Here is a 24183-nt window from a genome sequence, read left to right as displayed (position 1 = left end):
ACCCTTCCAGAGCAGTGGAAATGCACAAAAACTAGTGCGAAGCCATGCCTTGTATTTTTCAAGAGTCAGGCCCAATCATCCAAAGATACATCAGAAAGTCACAAGGGGTGGTGGGGCAAGGAGGTGTGGTGCATGGGGTAGGAGTGGGTGAGGAGGGACAGAAGGTCTGTTTGTATCCTCATGAGGAGTATTGGAACTTATGTTGGAAAAATCTCTTCAGCCTTTACCATGGTGGCTAGCCACGGGAGGAGGGGGGAGCCGGGCTGGGAAGAGGAAGACAATAGAATGCTGTGTTGCCTTCCTATAAAAGCACACTCTTAAGCAAATAATGTGGCAAGCTCAGTCAGAGCACTGCTCAATTAGCCCCAGTGCCTAAAGGAGGGTCTCCCTGCAGGGGTGGTGGCAGCTGGCACTGCGGGCTGGGGCAGAGGCACGCAGGAGGCAGACCTGCCAGAATCCTAAGTGGGAATTTCCTGGGACGGAACACACGGAGCGCTCCAGCGAGACCCAAACCCTCGCTTGCTTGAGCAGAGGGCCGGAGAGGGGCTGGATGGGCTGTGCTAGGGAGGGGCGGTGTGGGGCGCCCACAGATGATGTGACCAGAAAAGTGAGTGCAAACGTTTCATGCACAGAGTGACCGACATATGGAACGTGTTATCGGGAAGGGTTACAGGCTGGAGGAGCTTCTAGAGTTTTTCAGGGGTGGGATGGGGGAGGGGGAAGCCTTCAGAAACTCAAGGAGGTTTCTAAACAAAAGGAATTTGAGAAGGGTTGGAGAAATAATGAGAAATGCAAACTTGACCCAGAGTTTCTCTTTCTATCTCCTGGGCTTCTCCCCTGCCTGTCCTTACATGTTTCCAATTCACAGGGACTGAGCAAGGCCACTGGAGCCATGTGCCTTACTCTTTAGATGAGCAGAGCTGGCGTGGTGTGTGTGTGGTGGGGGTGGGGGGTAAGGAGAAGTCCCAGAGCCGTCTCTCAATCCTCTGTGTGCAAGGGGCCAGAAACAGAGCTCAGCCCAGAGCCTTGCCTTAGACACCCTGTGGGGGGCACACGGATAGCACTGGAATGATCAGAGGATGATTTATTCTGATCCCCTCACTCTAGAAGAGCAAACTGATGCCCAGAAGGTTCGGGGGAAAAAAAGGCTTGTCCAAGGTCTCACAGTGACTACCAGCTGGGGAGGGCCCCCCATCTTTGGAGTCCTCTTAACCCTTGAGTTTTCTCTCCTTGTCAGCATCCCTCTCCCAGCATGCTGCACACGCACACAGTCACACACTCCACACAATCACACCATACACACGCTCACACAGATACTCACACACACGCACCATACACTCACACGCAGATGTATGGACATACACACCACACAAGATATCCATACAGACACACAGACTCACCACATGTGTGCACACACTTACCACTCACACACAGATATCCACAGAGACTTGCACACCACACACCCGCACAGACACACTCACAGATATTAACGGACACACATCACACACAAATATTTACACAGACATGTACACATAGACACACCACACACACATACACACAGATGTTCACACATACAGACACACACATTACACACTCACATGCAGATGCACACAACACACACAGATAGTCACATGGACACACACATTTATGTGCAGACTCACACACGGACATACACACAGATGTACATAGACATATACACACAGACACACACAGGCATACTCACACACACACAAACACCCCCACACGCACACACTCTGCCCGGCCTGTTTCCCAACAACACATGCATTGGCTGGAATTCCCGCCCTCCCCGTCTCTGAAGACCAAGGGTCACTGGCACCGCCCCCACCCACCCACTCTTAGAACGAGCCACAAATGGCCCAAATGATCAGGCCAGTTCTGTGGGCCTCAACAGCATTGCCAGAAGCTGAGTGCTTGGGAACCTGAGTGCTCCTGCCATCAGGCTTTCCTACGGTCCCTGATCTCTGATTACCTGCATCACCAGCTTGATCACTTCTCTGGTGGGTGGGAAGAAGATGGAGCTACAGCGCAGATCTGGGGAATCACATCAGGGCGGAAGAGTTTCTAACATGGATCGAGGTGTGCCCAGCTCTGGGGCTACCGTGGTGATGTCTTGGGAGGGGACACTGACTCCCAGGCCCCCTGTTTTTCCCTAGTCAGGAAAAAGTGCCCCAGGCCAGGGTCCTTTGAGTCAGCTGAAAAACCCTGTTCAGTGAAACCTTCTCCGCCTCTCTGTGTCTGCCACCCTCATTCCCTCTCTCCCTCCCTCCTTCTCTTTCACATACACAAGCACACGTGCTCACGCGCACACACCCTGAAGCCTTGAACGGTAGAGCGGGGCTTCACACCCCTGCTTTGCCACTTCGCAGTCAGGCCCATGGGGACTGCGGCACCCCAGCTGGAGCACACCCTCCGGTGACTGGCAGCTCCCGGGGACCCCTCCCCTTCACAGTTCCAGCCTCAAGTCGTCAGCAGTGTGCTGGCAGTGGTCCTGGAGGTCCATTTTAGATCTGTCCTCCAGGAATTTACTCAGATGCTTCTGGGCAGATTTCATGAAATGTCATCATTGAAACTAAGAAATGACACATTTAATCTGTATAGTTTTTTCCAGCTCTGAGTGTTTGCTTATTTTCACTATGTAACAAACCACCCCAAGCTTAATGGCATAGAATGCAACCATTTCACATCTCTCATGATTTTGTGGGTCAGGAATTCGGGGACTGCTGGGTCTGGTGATTTTTCTGTGCCGTGGGGCCTTACCAGAAGTTATGCGGTAGCATTCAGTTGGCTGATGGGCTGGTCTGGATTATTTGGGTCAGTTTTACTTGTAAGATTAGCGCCTTGACAGGGTCAGCTAGAAGACCATCAGGGGGTGCCTCTCCGGCATGGTGGCCTTGGAAATGTCACGTGACTCACACGGTAGCTCAAGTCTCCAACAACAGGTGCAAGATTCATGCTCTCTTAGGGCTGAGCCTTGAAAGTCATCTAGCATGACTTCCACTATACTGGAAGTCATAGGGACCACCACATAGTGGCCACACCGGCTACCCCCATATAAGGGGAGGGCACATGGACATCACCTCTAGGCAGGAGTGGCCGCAATGAGAAGCTGTTTTCAAATTAGCAACTTGCTTGTGTGTGATATCTGGCCCCAGTGTATTTTCTGGCTGTACTGTCTTGTAGACTGACCCATTTTTGATATCTGTTTTATCAAGAGAGCCTCTAAATATGCTTAAAGCTCTCCCAAGTTTCTAGCATTCCACATATGACCAGCTTTCCTCTGAGAGCATGTGCAGCCACACTCAAGGCTTGGAATCCCCAGAATCATAACAATGGTTGGAATTCAGAGAAGCTCTTCAGAAACAATGAGGTTTTCCAACATGATGGTCTTGGGGGTGTTGAGGCACAGGAAGACCAAAGGGAGGGAAAAGTCATCAGGGTAGACATGAGGCCTTCCAACAAGATGGCAGAATCAGACATGGAAAGGAAAATGCACAAAATCCCAAAGCCCTTGAGGAATGTGGATATCACTGAGGGATGGTGCTGATGTGACACAGATATTTGCACAAGGAAGCAGGGAAGGATTCTGCTTCTACAGGCTGCCTCTCTGGCTGGGTCAGGCTATGAGCACTCCAGCCCTCTCACACTGTCATGCTGAAGGTGCCATGCTGGCCCGGCTCACCTGGGACCCTTCTGCCTCTTAGGGAAGCCCTATAGGCAGTGAGCCTTGTAGACAGGTTTCCCTCCTGGTGTTCTTAAATATAGTGTCCTGTGTTGGTTCCAAATGAGCAGCATGGGGCTGGTCCTCTGGAGAGCTGGCTTCTATTTCTGGCTCTCCCACTAACTTGTTGCTTCATTCGGGGCAGGTCACTTTCCTGCCATAACCTTCCCAGGCTATGAGAATCCGAGTGGATTAGGATATGGGTGCCTGACTCCATAGCTTCAGAGAGACGCAGACAAAATGGGGAGGACCAAAAAATGAGACCCGTAATGAGAATCATTTAGTCTGATGAAGGAATGGCTCAAGGTTGACAGAGGATAATAGAAAAATAGAGTATTCCTGCTCAAAGGAGCCTTTAAAATGCTTCAGTTTGAGGGGCGCCTGGGTGGCTCCGTCAGTTGAAGCATCCAACCCTTCGTTTGGGCTCAGGTCTTGAGATCAGGCTTGGTCTTGAGATCAAGTTGGGCTCCACGCTCAGTGGGAGTCTGCTTGAGGTCCTCTCCCTCTGTCCCTCCCCACACTCGTTCTCTCAAATGAATAAGCCGGAATTAAATATTCTTTCATTCAAGAATTCTTTACCTGGGATCTGTGGGCCTCTGGGTGAGGTTTCAGGGAGTCTGCACAGCCTCGAAAGTTTTCTGAAAAGTTTTCTTTTGTGCGCACGTGTATGCTGCTTAGGGGAAAGACGCTTTAGCTTCTGTCACACTCTAGATAGTGTCAATGATCCAGAAATGGTTAAAACCCCCTGCTTTATTCCACCAGTGTTATGTAATATGATTCCTAACCGGGAGGGATAAAGCGTGCCCAGGTGAGGCTCAAATGTATACTTCCTGTGGTCACGGGGACAAGGGAGATGGGACTGGTGTGCAGTAGATGGTGACCAGAGCTTCGTGTGTGGGGGACAAGGCCGAGCGGTGAAGAACTACCCTGCCCAAAGACCAGCGGCACCCCGTGGAGAAATATCGGGAATTGAGACCCTAAGACGAGCAATGACTCTCCCTTTGCCACAAAACTCATGGGTGGCAGAATTGGGTTTTATTCATAAATCAGAGCAGGAGACGTGCCAGGAGTCCACGTTATTTCATTTCTCCTTGCCAACTGCAGATACACTACAAAGAAAACCAAAGAACCAGATATCTGCCTCACCTTCAAAATACCCAGCAATTTTTAAATAAAAAGAACCCCTGGGTTTTTGGTCTTCTTCACCATCAAATAAGGAGGGAGGAAAGAAGCATTTTACCTCTTGGGAAGCTGGGGGTACATCAAGGAGCCTGACAGCCCTAAGCAGTGTAGGTTTATCTTTCAGCCACTGCAAATTGGTGACACCAGGCTTAGACTGTGAAACGTACTCTTGACACTTCAGAGCCTCTGTCCTGCATGTCCCTTTCTCTAAAAAGGGAAGAAGCATTAATATAGCAGCATGGCACTCACTGCCTAGTTCACTGCAAGCAAGTGGCAGGTCACTTAGATTCTTCGGAATGAACTTGGAGGTGTGAGGCAGTGTTGGCTAGAAGTAAGGCCCATGGGGTTGTCCAGATGGGTTGAGACGCTGGCTCTACCCCTCCGTTGATGTGTGAGCTCAGACAACACGCCTTAATCCCTCTGAGCCTCAGTTTCCTCGACTGAGAAGTGGGGATAATAATCGTATCCGTGAGGATTAATTGAGATAATCCGTGTAAAGTGTCCCACAAAGTCCTTAGCATATGGCGCGGCTCAGTAAATGCTAGCTAGCCGTTATTACAAGCTATTATTATGACTGTGTCTGTGATTAAAGACAGCTTTGGGCTCGGAGTGTTGGTGCCAAAATTGCTTTCAGAGGACAAGCTCTGGGTTGGTTTTCTGTCTCGCCCAGCTGCCCAGAAAGAGAGCCGTAGACTGTTTGGGGGAGCGGAGTCATAATGTTTATGAAGTGCCTACTGCACACTCCGGTTTGGGTGGAAGATTGATTTTCAACATCCCAGCATCACTTCATAAGCAGGCGAGAAGAGGCTCAGGGAATCACACAGACATCTCTCCTGCCTCGGTTTCCTGGTCTGTCAGGGTGTTCAGATGAATGATGGTGGCCAGGGTGAGCAGAGGGGAGAGATGCCCAGAAGAGTAGAAGGAAGCCGTGGCTCTCGGAGTCTCCAGACCTTACGGTTTCCTGGAGAGGTGGTTCAGACCAACGAAAGCCCGGACCATTTGCCAATCCCTCATCCTCATGAAAGGAGTTTGGCTGTGGGGCCAGCGGGAAGCCTGAGGGGGAGACAGAGGCTGTATTTGACACAGGCCCGATCGCCAAGCCTGGAGGAGAAAGGCTGCCATCTGACCACACCGCAGCCAAGTCTTCATGGGGCCAAACCAGTATGGTTTGGGTTGATCCTGTTCTCCTGCCACTGCTCTGGTTGATGCACAGGGGTTTGGGTGTTGCCAAGGCAGCTGCGGTCTTGGTTTGGAAGAGGCATCCAGAGCGTGGATGGAAGTCGCGCTTCGGGATTTCCCTGAGCTTCCAGCTCTCAAGGTGAAGCCTACTTCTTTTCCTGCCATTTTGAGACTCATTCTTGGCTGGGTGGACAAAATAAATAACTTATCATCATCATCGTCATCATTACTTATTATATTTATTAAAGAGCAATTACTCAGCAGCCCCTACCTTGTAGTAATACTAACTTAGAGCTAAAGAACTCTGCAGGTAGTGCTGATGTCCAGCTCATGAACCCAACCCCAACATGAGGCACAAATGTAAAGCAAAAGGTTAACTTGGACAGTTATTCTCTGATGCTGGGATTTTCATGTCAGCGTACCCCTCAGCTGTCTATACAATGGAAGTAAGCTTCTCTTACTTTTCTTCACACTCGGAAAACAGGGTCTTCCCCAATGCAGAAAACAAAACCAAAATCAAAATGTTTTAGGATATTTCATGACGCAATAATTTAGAAATTAGCCTGGCTGTAATGTCTTGGGGACTACAATGTGTGTGTGTGTGTGTGTGTGTGTTTGTGCACATGCATTGGTGCCCCCATGTGTGCACGTGTGCACGTACACACACACACAAGCCCATGCATGCACTTTTATGTGCAGTGGAGGGTGAGTGTTAGGGCCCAGAACAAAGAATACTAAATGTAACAATACATTATGGCCGGTAGATGATTGACTCAGATTTTCTCTGCAGAACCTTCCTTGTCCAGCCTCTGGCCATGAAAGGAGAGTTTAGTATGCAAAGGATAAAGTAAATCTGGATTTCCTGGGGTTTGTGTTGGCATACGAAGCTCCTTTCAGATCTCTTTGCCAAGACAGGGCCACGCTAGAGGCTTCCGTGGCCTGGGGAACAATTGTGCTACCTTGCTCTTGGAGCTGCTGAGGCACACTGTTTTGACGTATGCCATACCTTCCGTCTTTCACTGCCTTGGGGCCAGAGTGGAGACTAAGCTTTGAACAATGTAAAATTCCTCTTCCAACAGCTGCACAAAGCAAACTCACAACTCTCAACTTCCATCTCAGGGCATCGAGCTTGGTTTTTGAATACGGACTCTTTGTCCATTCTGGAATCTGCCTTCCTCATTTTGGGGCTCCCAAGAGGGACCAGTTTCAGAAATTCCTTCCTGAGGGAGGTGAGGAAAACTTCTGAGGCGCTCTGATTTGTTTCATTTCGTTCTAGAATAAGCCTTCCCTGTTGACTGTGTGCCTCGTTCCCCCTGGGAAGCCAGCAGCCCCTGAAAGTTGAGGACCTTGTCCTATCCCAGATCTTAGGCCACGTGTTGTCCCTGTCCCCATTTTTTGTTAAGTATTTTAACAAGAGGAACAGGAGAGCAGTCCATCTCCCTGCCTCTGCTCTCTCATGTTTGGACTGTGCAGGTGCGGTCTCCGCCCAGGGATCAGAGCTCTCAAATGAGGTGTCACCAAGTGAAGCATGGAGGGGAGGCTCTTCTTCCAATCACCGCTCACTTCCGGTCCGGGGGAACACAGAACATGCTGGTCGGCATCTTCTGGGCATAGCCACCCCCTTGCTCTCCAGTCCTGGCTCTGTTTCTTGCCCTCTCTGAAGCTCAACTTATGTAGTTTTCTGCTTTGTAAGACAGGGAACCTAAGAGTTGCCTCCACTCCAAAGGCGTGCTCAGAGTGAATGAGGTGGGATTTAGGAAAGACCGTAGGGCCATAGGGGAAGAAGCCAGGGCCGTGGAAACCCACACTGCCCTTGTCATGTGAGTTCATTTCTCCTTTACTCCTTGTAGCCCTTCCAAGTCGCTCTTTCCCTTCATCCCTTTACAAGCATTTCCCTCCCTTGTTGGTTTTGGATTCATCTTGCCCCCAGTGAGTTAACCTACGTGTTTCCAGTTTGAATCTCATCGTGCTATTTCCAGGCTGCCAACCCCCACGGGTGCTGGGGAATAATTGGTCTGTCCTCGCCGGTGTTTGTAGCACCTTCCCTTTGAGCGTCATCTGTGCATTTTAATTAATCTGCCACTTTTTCCTCTCTCCTGCTTCCGGATCATTAATAAAGAGATTAACCAAAACCAGACCAATCCCCAGTGGAGGCTCCGCTGGGATCTCTCTCCCGGCGACCAGCCTTGTCATGGGTCAGAACATCTTCATATGGCCCCACTGACTAATTTTCAGGCCTCAGGACCTGGGTTCAGAACAAAGCCAATTTGAATTAATTTTGCAATTAAGATATGGGGAACATGCTTAGCCAGTCTTCTGTATGGCCTGAGTTTAATATTTCCACCACATTCCTTTCCTTTTTGTCATTCTACTTTAAATCTGTCGCTTTCCCACCTCTCCCCCTTTCCCGTCCCTGAATAAGAGATTAGGGTTATCTGGCAGGATGTAGTCTTTTGAGCCCTTGACATTAGTCAGTGACCATGTCCTAGCTGCAGGAATTCTCCAAAGCATCAGGCCCTCTGGATACAGCTGGACAGTGTCCTTGTTAACCCAGCCAGAGAAATGCATTTGCCTCCAGATATGGCCACACCAGAAATAATGAAATCTCTTGAATTTGCATATTAAAAACTTGGCACATGAAAAAGTGCTTCCCTTTGATCTCATGCCTCCTCCCTGAGGACAGCTAGAGCTCAGCCCCTATGCCTTATTTGTACGTCACCCTGATTTCCAGCACTGGCGCCAACGCCAGGCCTTGAGATGGGGCATCTGGTGCTCCGTCCACGACAACACATGGCCTCTGCAGGGATGGGTGACCCGCAGAGGAACGGGGCCAAAGGGGGACAGGAGTTTGTTTACTTCCATGGCAAACACTCTCACAGGGAATATGGGCAGGAAGAAACAGGAGTGGTGGCCTCAAACCCTAGAAGCTCTGCCCAGAGCTGGGGATTCCTGGGGGAGGTGCTCAAACTCCCTGGTTCCAGCCTCAGAGCTTGAACTTTGTCTGGAAATAAACTCTTTGGAATGTTCCAGAGCAGGGACAGACAGACCTCATAGCATAGTCCACAAGGGCATCAATTCCGGAGCCAAACTGTGATCAAATCCTGACTCTGCTGCTTGTTAGCTGGTTAGTAACCGTCTCCTGCCTCAGTCTCCCCATCTGAAATGGGAAATGTTAGTACCTACCGAGATTAGAGATTTAATGTATGTCGGTCCCTGGCTGATGTTCCCACTCCAACCAGGCTAAACCTTCATTCCACAAGTGGAGCAAGCAAGGGCTCCGGATCCACGATCAGTAGGAGACACATGTGCTGGGAAGCTAGTCGTGGAGAGGTAAATTAGAACTCAAAGGAGAGCACCCCAGGTGTTCATGTGTGACAGGACAGACAAGGGTGGCTGTGGGCCAGGTCCTTCCCACCTTACTCCCCACCCAGCTTTCTTTTCCATTTCAGCCACTTTGCCCAAAAACCCTGTGTGTGTGTGTGTGTGTGTGTGTGTGTGTGTGTGTGTGCTGTAAACTGAGCCAGAAAGGAGAAATCAGAAATTGCTCTCTTTTGAGTATTTTGAGGGATGGTGAAACCTTGTAGGAATGTTGCTCCAGGGACTGAGAAAACACCATATGTGGGAAAGCATTTCTAAGTGAGGAAAATAGCATCTGCTAGTTGGTCAGGATCTTGGAAAACTCTGAGCAGGGGAAATGGGCACTGGGGAGAGTGTAGGAAGGGGGTTTTACTGAGGTCTTTAACAGGTCTTTTTCCAATTATAGCCAAGAAGAGCCTGGGGACCATGGCCTACTTCAGAGCCAGGCCTTGTATTTTCTTTGGGAAAAAGAAAGCAGGGTTGAGTGGCTTCCAGACCAGGCTTGGCAGAAGCCTGTGTGGGATCTCGGGCCAGTGAGCAGTGTCTTGGGCAAGTCTCGATTGTGGTAGGCACTCATTCACCAAGTAGACCTTGAGACTCTGCAATGGACCAGCTCTGTGCTAAGCAGAGGGCACTTGTGGATGAAGAAGGCTTGCCCCCCCCCCAGCCAAGAGAAGATATAAGGCCAATGATAACACAACAGAATGCTTGGATGGGGTCCTTATTAACAGCGACCAAAAGAGAAGGACCATAGAGGTCCTTCTAAATAGAAAATTTCACTGACGTGCCTTGCCTGGGTCACGGCAGTCAAGCCAGAGCTGCCTTCCTTTCTTCTCTCCCCACTCAAGGGAACTAGCCTTCTGGAGAAAACCCATCCCAGAAGATGGGGGGGAAGTTGCAGGCTTTGGTGACCAGAAGGACCCGGAGATCAGATCTAGGTTCTTACCCCCGGCCATATTCAGAAACACCACTTCACAGTTTCCCATGCATGTTTGCTTTTGCAATTTCCCTCTTCTTTGTGCTTCCAATAGGCAATAATATTTTCTTCTCCCACAACTCGTGTAGCTGGCCTGAGATCCAAGCACTTGCTAGCAGTGGCATTTGGGAGAATGCTCTGTGTTGGAGCAGATTGCTGTGGGCTGTATGCGGAAAAGGAATTCCTGACTCCCGTTGCTTGGTACCTCATACATGAGTGTGGAGGACAGGTGTACAGCGACTCTGCAGCCACAGAGAACTCAAATTCACATTCAACGAATATTCCCAGGGTACCACTCCATGCCAGAGACTGTGCTGGGAGCTCTCACATAGATTTCATCTTTACCCGCCATGATAATGTTGCTTTTGCACAAGCCACATTTATTCACTGAGCTTTAGAACCAGGTGTCCTCTGTCATTCTCTGCCATTACTGAGGAGACTAATCTCAGATGACTCCCTCCATCGCCACCCTGGGCCTCAGTTTTCTTACTTATAAAATGAGGGGTTTACACGGGGTCCTTTCCAGCTTCAGACATCTGTGTTTTGGAGAGGTCAGGTAGCACCATTCCTTGGCTTGCTCACTGTGAAAAAACTACAAGCAGATCATCAAGGGGATAGCCATAGGCACTCCTGCTGGGTTTTAATGCAGCCTTAAAAGTGGGTTAGAAACCCTTACCAGTCTGCACTTGATTTATTCCCCTAACTTATTCTCAAGTATCATGGTAAGGTTTTGGATTCAATGGTAAGAAACAGCAGAGCTCCAAAAATAAGTAGAACCAATGCTAAGAGGCATTTGGAAATGTTCTTACATTATTAATTTTTCGTGTGTGCCTCACCCCCACCCACAGTGGTGGCCTGATTTCTTTGTGTTGAGTTTCTGTGCTTGGGACCCAAGAGGAGCTGAGTTGTCTAAAAGAGTCGGGAGACCTGGGTTCTAATCCACACAATGCCTTGGGCTCCCGGAGGCAGGGCACAGTAAGGTGGGGTAGTAGGAGCCGTCCGCACTGGGACAGCATTGAGTGTTGTCCGGGCAGAAGCTACGGTAATAAAATCAACTACAAGTCATTCTGCTTTTAAGGATCAGCATACTCTGGCAATTTGGGGCCATTTCCATGATACAATGTTTCTGCCTGACAATCCTGACTTCTCCCACTGTCCCATTTAGTTCCCACATTTCCATTTTTTTTTTTTTAAGATTTTTTATTTATTTGAGAGAAAGAAAGCATAAGTAGGGTGAGTGGCAGAGGGAAAAGCAGGCTCCCCGCTGAGCAGGGAGCCCGATGCCAGGCTCGATCCCAGAACCCTGGGATGATGACTTGAGCCAAAGACAGACACTTAACCGACTGATACACCCTGGCGCCCCTCATTCCCACAGTTCCTGGTTGCCACTACCCAGAGGAGGAAAGCAGGTAGTCACGAGAGACTTTTCAATTTGTGCATCCCCAGTGGGCTCTCCTTGCCCCCCAGACTGCTGCTGAAGTTATGGCTTCTGCCCACAACTCCAAATGTGTCTCCTCCCATGAAACGCTCATTGGGCTTTGCCCATCCCTCCCAACCCAAAATGAATTTCTACTCTTACCTTCATACAACTTCACCAAAATGGACCCCACACTCAGGGTTTAATGCCCTGTGGTGGTCATTTGGAAATTCTTAAGAATTTTATCTTCAAATCTGTGTTTTGTAAGTGAGGTCTGGTGGGACAATGGAGCATGTACGTGGGGGGCTTGGAGAGTTGGCTGAAAGGTAGTCGCCCCTCCTGCCACCACCCTGTCTCTAAATTGTCTCCTCACGAGGCCCTCCAAATCAGGTCGCTCTTCTGCCTTCAGCCCCCCTCCCTTCCGTCCCTACCTCTTTACACCCAGACCTCCACCTCCACCATGTGTTCAACGTGTGTTCACCATGTGTTCACCGTGGTGTGGACGCAGTGGGGAGGCACAAGCAGGAAGGGTCTCCTGGCCTTAGAGGAGAGGGAATCTAGTGAGTAGAGCAGGGAGACCCCTGAGGCTGGTCATACCTGCCACCACAGCCAATCAGAAATATGCCACAGGAATGCAAAGGAAGTGATGGTTGCCGCATTGGGGGGCTTGTTGCTCTTTAGGGGGCTTCGTAGAAAAGTTCACTTTCCAGCCCAGCACTGAAGAATTAGTGTAATTTCAGCAGGAGAGCTGAGGAAAGCGTGCCGGCAGAAGGGAACAGCACATGCACACGGCTCCTAAAGCTTGTTACACAGCTTTGGAAGAGCAAATGGGCTGGGGCCCAGGTGTGCACACCCAGCCATAACCTGACAGAAAGGGCCACTAGGCCGGGAGGGCAGAGGACCCCTCTACCCTGTGCGTTTCTCTTCCTTCTTCAACCGCCGTTAGGTTTTCATCGTCTATTCAAGGAAGGAGCTGGATTCAATGCTTTCTTTATACAGCTCTTCTACACCTGAAACCCTTTGCTTCCGAGTTCAGGCCCCAGCCATAAAGACTCTCCCCTTTGCATCCCCAGTCCACCGGCCCCATCGGTCTATCTTCCTGTCGGGGGCCCCTTGTCACTCCCTGGCTGGTCAGTACATTGACTCTCATTCTCTCTGGGAGCCCCCCTCTCTGTCCGTCCGTCTTTGATCTCTTTCCCTATGAGCAGGTACCCTGTGTATTCTTTGCTTACAGTGGCTGGGCTTTGGGAGGATTTAATAAATTGTTTTCTGATAGACTCTTTATCCCAAATTGCTTTATTGCAGCTGTATTCCCTTTGGATAGGGGAGAAAGGGCATGCAATTCTAGTTGCATGCATGCTGTACATTTTGTGTTCAAGGTTCGTTTTGTTGGGCTGCAACATTGAAGGAAATGTCAATTATATGCAGAGTGGGAGGGAGAGTAGTTATCCTGTGGGAACCACTTTCTTAGGATAATGGGATTCTTGGAGCAGTCTCTAGGGGTGGGCAGTGAATCTAGAATCCTTCTCTCAGCTTTGACCTTGAAGGAGTCTGTTGTCCGCAAGAGTGGTTCCCATGGAAGGAAGATGATCCCCTTATCAAAGAGGTGGGCCTCGAGCCAGGAGGAGGAAGTTGGAGCAAAGTGCTCGCAGCATTGCTGGCCTTTGGGGACAGGAGAGCAGTACTTCAGACAAGATGGGGAAAGAGGCCGCATCTGGAAGTCCCGGGAGCAAGTTAGTGTGGGCAAGCTCAGACATGGGTACCTCGTAAGCAGGGTTGCTTCTCTGATTCCTGTGTCTCTCTTGTTTATTTCCCTTCTACGTTCCCCCTGGATTTACTAAAGTCTCTCGGCAAATACCAAAGGTGAACCAAGGGAAGGGCTTTTATTTTCCATGCTTAGGGCCTTAAAGAGGAAACCGTGAGGCCCTGGGGGCCAGTGAAGTGATAGCAATGGTAACTAAGGTTTGGCTACCTCATGGGGGTGGTGTGGATCAGAGAGCAGGTGGAGATCGCTCCTGCTGCCAGCCCTCCCAGCCTGAAGAGTCTCTTTCCAGCGCCAACCTTCGGAAAAGCTGGGCTTTGCTCTAGTGAGGGAGAAACCAGCCAGAAAGGTATCTGGAGATAAGTCCTATAATCCCATAAGGACCCAACGGAAACCGCGTGCCGAGGTTCTGCTCTGGCAACAGAAGGAGAGTGCGGACGAGTTCAAGTTCAAGTTCCATTTAAATAAGGAGATAGCAAAATGAAAATGTAACCCCCAAAGGAAACATTGTATACAAAGGGGGGAAAAAATGAATCCACAAGGAATCTTGCTGTTCCGGGCAAGTCCAGCCCATTAACCTGAGCTGGCTGTTGCTATGCCTCCAAGTCCTGCAGGTAGTGCTCTGCTGGGGAGGGGTCTCTGGGAAGCCGTTGGGGGCCCTGGTGAGGCATGTCCTTCGGCGAGCTCAGCTGGGCCCTCTCCCAGAGCGCAGGGCAGCCCCCATGTTCATGACCAGGGTGGGGGACCAGCTTCCCAGACGTGGTCTGGCCAGAGATGAGCCCGTGCAGATGTTGCAGTGCACAGGCAGGTGACCCGTCCCCAGCCTCAGGGTATTCCTTCCAGAGACCCAGAAGCTGCATCAGGTGTAGGGGAGGGCGGTAGAGCTATGTTCCTTAAGACCATTCGCAAGTCTGTTCCTGTTGCTAAAAGAATGCAAATATGCCTTCATAGTTCTCAGGTACAGCTTCACATTTTGCCAAGTTGGAGTGGACTGTGGTCTTCTCGGGCTCAGGTGATATTTAAAGAAGCAGCCGGACAACATCTGCACACAATAGAAGTCTGCAGATGCCGTGGGGGGCTTCTGTCTAGGAAAGAGGCGGAGGCAGAAGTTCTAAGTGTGAGTCTGCTCCTCCCTCTGCTTTGGAGACTCTTGGCGACCCAGGTCCTGTGGAAAACCCTAACTCTTCCACACCAAAGACCTCGCCACTTATGTTTTTGGTTTATTTAGTTTAAAAAAAAAAAAAAAAGGATCTTGCCTTCTGTCGGCTCAGGGGCACGAGACACACAATGACATGTGCGCACACGCACCCCTCTTTCCCTAGCACACAGCCGCCACGCTACAGGAAAGATTACTGGGGAAGAGGCAGGTGAAATTCTAGGGGTGGGGGAAGGTACTATTAGATATTCAAAGGCGGTATTTCCCAAGGAGAGAAATCAACAACCCTGGTCTCCCGACATCAGAGAGGAGCCTGGTCGCTCTCGCAGGGTTGCTCAACCCACAGTGACATGGACTGAGCTGCCACAGGCTCCCATTAACACCTGCATTTCCTTTTCAGATCTTACAGGTGAACAAGGTGATGTCCATCTTGTTTTATGTGATATTTCTCGCGTATCTCCGTGGCATCCAAGGTAACAACATGGATCAAAGGAGTTTGCCCGAAGACTCGCTAAATTCCCTGATAATTAAGCTGATCCAGGCAGATATTCTGAAGAACAAGCTCTCCAAGCAGATGGTGGACATTAAGGAGAATTACCAGAGCACCCTGCCCAAAGCAGAGGCCCCCCGCAAGCCGGAGCAGCGAGAGCCCGCCAAGTCGGAATTCCAGCCAGTGATTGCAACGGACACGGAACTGCTGCGGCAGCAGAGGCGCTACAGCTCGCCCCGGGTCCTGCTGAGTGACAGCACCCCCCTGCAGCCCCCTCCCTTGTATCTCATGGAGGATTACGTGGGCAACCCTGTGGCCGCAAACAGAACGTCACGGAGGAAGAGGTACGCGGAGCACAAGAGTCACCGAGGGGAGTACTCCGTATGCGACAGCGAGAGTCTGTGGGTAACCGACAAGTCATCGGCCATCGACATTCGGGGACACCAGGTGACAGTGCTGGGGGAGATCAAAACCGGCAACTCTCCCGTCAAACAATATTTTTATGAGACACGATGTAAAGAAGCCAGGCCCGTCAAAAACGGTTGCAGGGGCATTGACGATAAACACTGGAACTCTCAGTGCAAAACGTCCCAGACCTACGTCCGAGCACTGACATCAGAAAACAATAAACTTGTGGGCTGGCGATGGATACGGATAGACACCTCCTGTGTGTGTGCCTTGTCGAGAAAAATCGGAAGAACATAAATTGGCATCTCTCCCCATATATAAATTATTACTTTAAATTATATGATATGCATGTAGCATATAAATGTTTATATTGTTTTTATATATTATAAGTTGACCTTTATTTATTAAACTTCAGCAACCCTACAGTATATAAGCTTTTTTCTCAATAAAATCCGTGTGCTTGCCTTCCCTCAGGCCTCTCCCATCTGTTAAACCTTATTTTGTGACCTGGCTCTCGGGAGCCGCTCTGTAAAATCTATGTACACCAGTATTCTGCATTCAGTATTTGTCAAGGCCATGACTGTCGTTTTAGTAAACTTGTTAAAGTCAGATGCTGTCAGAGTTGTGTGTAGACACAATGATGCCCACCCCCTTTCTGGTCTACTTCATGTTTGATCAGTTCACTAAATGCCCTGTTGGCACGTTCCCTGGGATGACACACAGTAGCTTTGAGCTCCACGCTTCATTCCCTCCAACAAGTTCACTGTCAGGGACTTACTCTCCTCTCTCGGCTGTTGCTTTTGCCAGTTAGAACTCTGATTTGCTCCAAGGTTACAGTCCCGGAACAGTAACAACAATCCTGGCAATTTTAGTTTTGGAAGTCTCTTTTCAGCACATTTGTTGTTTTGGGTTTGGGGTTAAGGGTTGGATTGGGCGGGGGGTGGGGGGCGGGCTATGGCTTTTGTTTTGCTTTCTGTAAGTGGTTTTGATCCATTTAGGCATATAGGAAAAAATGTTTTAACTATTTGTAACAGAATAATTGTATGGTTACCCAGAGGCCAGCTGAAACGGATCATGAAAAATCTACAGACAGAAGAGAACTTCCTCATTTGAGATCCTCTGGGCACATGGCCTCCTCCCTTCTCTGGGGACCCCTCCCAGAGCTGCATGAGGAATTGGAAAATGCTCGTACTTCAGAGTCAGACCTGGGTTCAAATCCTGGGTCCTCCCTTCCTTGTGACTGGGGGAGAGGCTTTGAAGGCTCTCCAAGTCTAGGGTTCCTAGGGCCGGAAAGTCACTTGGGGATTCTGCTAACTCAAAGAGCTGTCATAAGGTCTCAGTTAAATTGTCACTGTGGACTTCCTAGCATAGGGGAGGCGTTCCAGATCGATCCTTCTCCCTTCCCTTCCTCTTCTTTCTTGGCTATCGTATTCCTCTGTATCATTTTTGGTGGGTTCATCATTCTGAGAGTTGTAAGTTCAAATGGAAGGAAGGTGATCCTGAGTCCCAGAGGGATCCCTGTGGTGAGGGCCACACCACCCGAGGAGGCAGGCCCAAGGAGGACACAGTGGCTCCTACAAGCCCTACCCCACTGGGAAGCAGACTCTCCCCCTGGTCCTACAGCCCATAGACTCTCATCTCCCATCTTGTCGGAGGCACATGTACCCTGTGTTCTGCCTGGGATTACTGTCCTGGGTCTTCCCTGAATTCCCCTGCCTTCAGGATCCGAGTGTTCTCTGTCTCAAGCAGCCCACGCCCCGGAGATCTAACCCATGCCTAAGAAAATGTGTGTTCTTTATGTGGCATGAGCCTCTTGAAACAGCCTCCGCCGACCGCCGTGGCTTGGGTTAGGAGCACCATAAGGCAGCACTCGATTCCAGATGCCTCAGCTCCGAAGACAGGACAGGAGGAATTTGCCTCGCACCCACTTCTGCGGGGCACCTGCAAACACGGCCCCCCGTCCTTGTCACAAGCCCGTTGAAGTAGGCATTATCACTCCAGTTTACAGGTGAGGAGATGTGGCTGAGGACTTCCCTCACCCGTGCCCGCTGAACGGCAGGAGGCAGAGCGAAGAGTTACATCCATGCTTGAAAAAGGACGCAGTCTCGTTTCTTCTTCACGAGTCCCCCTTATCCCCCCTTCTGTGCGACACTTGGCATGGCAGAATGAACATTACAGTCCTAGGGACATGGAAAGTGTAGTCGCCTGCACAGAACCCTTTTGTGGGTCCTGCTTCAAGAGCAAGAACACTATGTACCCGCTGACAGAGGGACGGCTGCCTGATGGTCAAGCCCAAGCCCTCTTCTCGAACTAGAATTCATGTTCCTCGTCTGGACTTGCTATTCCAAGCAGGTGTAGGGGTTGTCTAGAGGGTCTGGCCTGGGAAGGCACCGTCCCTAAACAACAGGGCAACAAAGTGAGCCTGGGGATGAGATGAAGACCTTCCCGAAAGGAATTCCAGCCTTCAGGCCATTGCGACAGCTCTGCCCTCCCCTCCCCACCCTGTGCTGGGTGGCAGAACAGCAACGCATTACCCAGTTCCATGTGAGTAGCTTTATTAGCAGAAAAGGGCATTCAAGTATTGCCAAAGTCAACATGTCGGGCTTATGGGCCCAGGGCAGAGCCTTCCTCAAGATTCACAGGAGGCCCCTTTCTGTCTAGTGTATGCACTTGCCATTGCTTTAGATCCATGATTAAGCTCTTCTCTGCCCTGGAGGAGACTTGGCAGGCTGGAGTCTGGCTCCAGGAGAATGCTACATTTGCCTTCATGTTTCCGTTCTGCCCGGTTTCCTGCTGGAGCTTCAGGACACAGGCAGGTGTGCTGCGGTGTGAAGACCTTCACCGGACAGGAGGAAACGGGCTGCAGCCCTGCTTCTTGCCAGCAGCAGCCCCGTGTCCTCAATCAACTCACCTGTCCTGATGGGGGCTTTCCCGCACCATGAGTTTCTGCTGCGCAGAGGGCCGGTGGCCAGACTAGGCGATCCTCACTTCCTTAATGACGGCTGCCATGAGAAGCCCTGTGGACCGTCGGCGGGGATTCTCTCTGCCCTCCCTTAAGTCTCCCAGCTGCCTCCATCTACAAGCTGTGTGGACTTACGCGTGTGACTTAACCTCTCTGAGCTTTTCTCTCTTAGTCTGTAAAGTGAGGGCAGTGCCACGCCGTCAGAGTGCTTGGCAATGTAATGAAATCATCCAGTGCTTGGCTCGTAAGTTCCACTGTTACCGATGATGGTGGTGATGAGTAGCTATCGGGGGATTTGCACGGGTCTTCATTCTGGAATTCTGGTAGAAACTTCCAAACTTCCAGGTGGATTATTCCTGACTGAAGTGTATCCGTCACTAACCCCATGGCACGCAGCCCCCAGGGAGCGTTTGCCCCACCCCCTGCCCCTCTCATCAACAGGCCTTGACTCCTCAGTTGACACACCAGGAAAGGTATGTCTAAGCCTCCTTTACTGTGATTTTCTCATGTGTGTGCGTGTGTCTTTTGTTTCTTCTTGAAAATGCGTGACACAGCTGTGTTCTTGCTACTCTTCATCTCGGTTATGTCCCACAAAGCTTTCTCCAGGTTGAATTTTGGTTCATTTGGTTCTTTGGGTTTTTGGGGTTGGCATTTTTGAAGCTTTCTTTGCTGTTCCCTTTCCTGTATGGGTGTCTGTGTGTGCTTTTTGCTTTAGTCAGTCCACTTAAAAACCCTCCACTGAGGCTTGTAGAAACCATCTGATTTCATTTTACCACCCTTAAACATGTGTTCAGAAATGAAATCTGTGGAGTCAGTTTATGGCTACCTAGAGATGGTTTGGCTTCACCAGGAAGACGCATCCCCCAGACCTCAAACTCAAATGGCTTTGGGTATGCAAAGCCAATGTCAGGTCCTCAGTTAGGTGTGGTTCTTCCTCCCAGAGCCCAGCTTCGCTCAGCCCCACTGAGGGCACTCTGAAGCAAGAATAGCCAACAGCCTATAGTAGCCCCTCCTCCCACTCCAACCCCACCCCTACCTCCACCCACCCGCTCCACCACTGTCCTCTCCCCTGGCCCAAGGTCCTTGAATTGCTTGCTTCCTCAGACGGAGGACAAGCCACTGCCACAGAAGGCTGATTTTCTCACCTGGAACCTTCTTCAGCCTAACCCTGCATCTAAGGAGAGCCATACTCTTTACACAGGCCTTCTCAAGTTACACTGGGCGAGTGGATGCCTCAAAAGGCCCACACGTTCACCACAGGCTGCAACGCAAGCCCCTCTGTGTTGACTGGAGCCCCTGGGTCCTTGTTAGGCTCCAGACGGAGGCTGGCCCAGCTGGGCAGAGCAGAACCACAGAGCAGGTTGGAAGGCCCCTGACAGGCAGTGGGTTTGTTTCCTTCACGGTCGGCCTGTCTTTGGTTACAGCATACGGAAGGCCAAGGAAACAAGCACAGACTTCCCTGTGGCGGGAGCCTGATGTGTGGAGGAGCAAGGAGGTGGAACGCCATGGCCCAGAAATACTAGAAGCTGTTTCTAGAAGCTGCCTACCACTGCCGAGTCTGGCTGAGTTTACAGAGCTCAGTTAACGGCATTGCCTGTCAATTACGAAAGACTCGGTGGCAAGAAGACATAAAAGTTCATTGGAAAATTGTGAAACACTCTTCAGAATTAGATGGTTTTTCACGTGGGGATGTTTGGAGGTGGGTGGGCATGCATGTGTTTGCACGTGTGTGTGCGTGTGTGTGTGTGTGTGTGTGTGTGTAGCTGCTTTGATTTCCTAACCACTGATGTATTGCATTTTTTTAAGAAAAGGTAATGCTCAAAAAGAGTGCTCCGGAACACAAGTTTAACCTTTAGGAGACGGAGCTGGTAGCCAGCTGGCGAGCATATGGAAAATGAACATTCTTGGGATGAGAAAACAGGCTGATCAGGGTTGAGGATTTACAGACAGAAAAGACATGGGGGAGACTCCACCAGCCAAAACAGAAGGAGCTGGATTCGTGGGCTTTCTGATTTGGTAGGAAAGTGCTGGAAGCTGGTGCTGGGCTTAAGGGGTAGAACGTAAGTCTGGACCAAAGAGTAAATAATAGTAATGGTGATCATTTTCTGGCTGGTCCCTCCATGTAGAGCCCTGTGTGCACCTGGTTTTCACTTCTTCCTGCAGTAGGGAACGCTGGTTTAAAAAAAAAAAAAAAAAAAAAATGTCGTCCCATACCCAAGGCTGAGCAGCTGGTAAAGGAAAGGGCCCAGATCGGAGCCCCAGAGGTCTGTGTAGTTTGGAGGCACGATGCTCTTAGCTGGGTGAGTGACACAGTGATGGAGAGGATGCAAAGTGCTTCAGGGAACCTGCTGGCTGGATTGCGATGGGGTAAGGGGAGCGAGGAGGCACACAGGGGAGATTGAAGGGTCAGTGCAGCAGAAATGCCCAAGGATCGTTCCACCTGAGGGAGCTGCCAGACTGCGCGGTAGCTGCACCTTCCCTCCCCCAGCCCAGCAGTGGGGCAACCACAGTATCAGGGGAGGGGGCCTATGGCTTGTCCCTGAAATGTACTGACCAGCATTGCTGTATAATTTCTCTGGGGCCTTTGCAAGGAGGTAGAAGCACAGGAATGTCAAATTTAGATAGAAACTTTCATCCTCCCTTACAAAGCAGAAATCTTTTATTCATTCTATGCTTTTCTTTTGAATTTACGGAATGCCTGTAACATGTTGTGCACCTTGTCCAAGCATACGCATTCAGCACAAGACAGGTCATCTCTCCCAGGAGACGGTGGAGAAAGGCTGAAATGTTAGGGGATAGCAGCTTACAGGGGCCTTCATAATCTCCACACCTTCTCTCTAAGCGCCTCTTCCCAGAGAGCTGGTTCTGTTGTAAAATGACTAATTATCTGCTAGAAATCTATTTCCCATATTGAAGCTACATCCACAGATACAACAGCTATAACTAAATTATCAACAAAGGGGCTACAGGTACCTAGAAAATAAGCCACTAAATGCTGCTTGGGACAGTCAAGTAAGGCTTCATGGAGGAGGTAATTTGTGACAGGGAAGAATGAAAGAAGGATATCCCAGACAGAAGAACAGCCTACAAAAGTGTGTAAGGGTGAAAGGGTCTGACATACATAGAAGAAAGTAAAAGGTTCAGGGTAACAGGAATTTCATGATTATAGGAAGCTGGAGTGAGCATCGGGGACCAACTAATGCAAAGCCATGTGTGAAAGAAAGGCTATGACATTTGTATGTGATTATTTGGCTACTCCCAACCTTAGCATCAGAATAATCACTGAGAAGCCTTGTTAAAATTGATTGCCAGGCCCCATCCTGAGTTCCTGATTCCTTAAGTCTGGGGACAAGCCTGAGAATTCGCATTTCGAGCAAGTTCCCAGGTGATGGGTGCTGCACCCTTTGAGAATTACCAGTCTACTAAGCAATGAGGAGTCAACAGGGCTTTTTCAGCCTTTTTTTTTTTTTAAGAAGATGATTTGGGGGGCAGTGTAACCGACAGACAGACTGGAGCTAGGCTGATTGCTGGAAGAACGCCAGTACATAAAACACCAGAGGGGACACAGGTTAAGGAGAAGGCAACGGGGCTGGGGAAGCCCATCGGGTTGGAGAAGCATTTGGGAAATGGTGTCAGGAAGACTTGGTCACCACTGGAGGCAGAGAGGGAGGTATCAAGGAAGATCACCACAACGTTCTCGAGGCACGCTGGTCCCAAACCAAATTCAAGAGGACAGCGAGACGAGTGGGTTTGAAGGCAGGAATGATAGACAATTGGTTTAAGGAAGCCATGGGACATCCAGGTACACAGACCCAACAGATGGTTAGTTATTAAGATAGCTTTATGCTCAGGGTTATAAAAGAACAGTTCTTACTTATTTAGGAATAACCCAGGGTAGATAAACCATTTGTAAATGGGTGTTGTCAGAGCTCAGTGGGCCGGTCGGAGCTCATCTGTAATTCGGGGTGTGGTTTCTGGATCCCTGTGGGGGGCTGTGGCCCGGCCTCCACTGCCTGTCTCGTCCACCCTCCTTCTGTATCACTTTGAAAGCCAGGAAGACAGCTTGGAGATGACCGAGGAGAAACAGATGAACATTCTGAGGCCCAGCACAGAGCCTCGGCAGCTGGCTTGAGGATACTCCAATCAAGGACAATTCAGGCTCCTTTGTAAAGGGAAAAGTCAAATGTTGGGGAGCTAAAATCTGAAGATTTCTGGCAAGGAAGTACTTACTGTGTTCTATTTTGGGCCTAGGACCTTTACCAAGGTTAACGTGTCTCCTTGAAAGCCCCTTGGTCAATCAGGAAAATGAAAGATTCCTCTACTAGAAAAACCCCGGAAGGAGCCAATACCCTCCACCCGGAGGCACAGATGCGCCATGCCCCTCTGCCTGGAATGTTCTTCCTCTGTCCTCCACTCCCCTGGTCAGACTCACTCCTGCTCAGTCTTCAGATCTCAGCTTGTAATTTCCGTTTCCCTGGGGGGAACCTCTCCTGAAACCTCCTCCTGAGTTCGTCACCCAGTCTTCCCCTTTGCTGCGTGTTCCTGCAGCACCTAGAATTTCATCCCCTGCCACAGAACACGACCGAAGTCACTCCTCTGGGTGTTTGTGTGATCCTTTGCTGGATATGTTGCCCATTTGGCTGTAATCTCTGTAAGCAGAATGGGTTTTAGAACTGTATCCCGAAAACTCGGCACCCCATTCTCAGGAAGCCTTCAATCGGTATTTATAGCACAAACGGATGAACGAGGTCCCCTACTAAACCAAAGGAAGGATTTGGGTTCAACCTAAAGGAGAACAGATTAGTGTGGAAGGTTGTACTGCTCTTCAGTAATTTAGATGTCAATGAAGAGTTAGAGGAATATGTTTTGGAGGCAAAAAGTTCCAAAATCTGTAGCATCCAGTAGTCTACAGTCCTAATGTCCTTCTTGGTCCTAGGCTTTGAGCCTCTGTTTTTCCATTGGTAGAAAGGTGGGGACAAGAACACGAGTTGGAAGGAAACAATTTTTTTTTTTTTAATTTTATTTATTTATTTATTTTACAGAGATCCCAAGTTGGCAAAGAGGCAGGCAGAGGGGGGGGGGTGTCGGGGGAAGCAGACTCCCTGCTGAGCAGAGAGCCCAATGCAGGGCTTAATCCCAGGACCCTGGGATCATGACCCAGGGCTTTAACCCACTGAGCCACCCAGGGCCCCGGAAGGAAACAACTTTTAAACCTAAGTTAAGGGAAACGCAACATGAGGCCGTGAAACAGGGCTGTGTTTACACCTCTTCAGTAAAGCCTTTCGTGTACCGGTGGAGCGGTCATTCAACCATTCTAGCGAGCACACCCTCGTTCAATAGACTTCCATAGAGACCCAGCTACATGCCGGCTCTCCTCCTGGGCATTGCCTAGTAAATGACAAACAAAGTGATGATCCCCATGCCCTAGTGGGACTTCCCGTCTGGAGTGTGCTACACGGCAAAAAGATAAAGGAAGAAGCCTCAGGCAGGCAGTGGTCACTGCTAAGAAGAAATCTGAAACAGACAAAGGATAGGAATGAGCAGGGAGCAGGTTG

The 24183-nt window shown here is 49.9% G+C and overlaps 1 protein-coding gene across 1 annotated transcript in view; it reads left to right on the top strand.

The window, feature by feature from the left end:
* Positions 1-16135, top strand: part of NTF3 (neurotrophin 3) — a 66763-nt gene extending 50628 nt beyond the window's left edge. Inside the window, exon 2 of the mRNA XM_059404946.1 lies at positions 15169-16135. Within this exon, the coding sequence (XP_059260929.1) occupies positions 15169-15963 (795 nt within the window). The 3' untranslated portion in view covers positions 15964-16135. The remainder of the gene's footprint in view (positions 1-15168) is intronic.
* The last annotated feature ends 8048 nt before the right edge of the window (positions 16136-24183 follow it).

This window comes from Mustela nigripes, chromosome 6, assembly GCF_022355385.1.
Source record: "Mustela nigripes isolate SB6536 chromosome 6, MUSNIG.SB6536, whole genome shotgun sequence".
In the NCBI taxonomy this organism is placed as follows: domain Eukaryota; kingdom Metazoa; phylum Chordata; class Mammalia; order Carnivora; family Mustelidae; genus Mustela; species Mustela nigripes.
The sequence above is the reverse complement of the archived record's forward strand: the minus strand, read 5'-3'. Positions and strand labels throughout refer to the sequence as shown.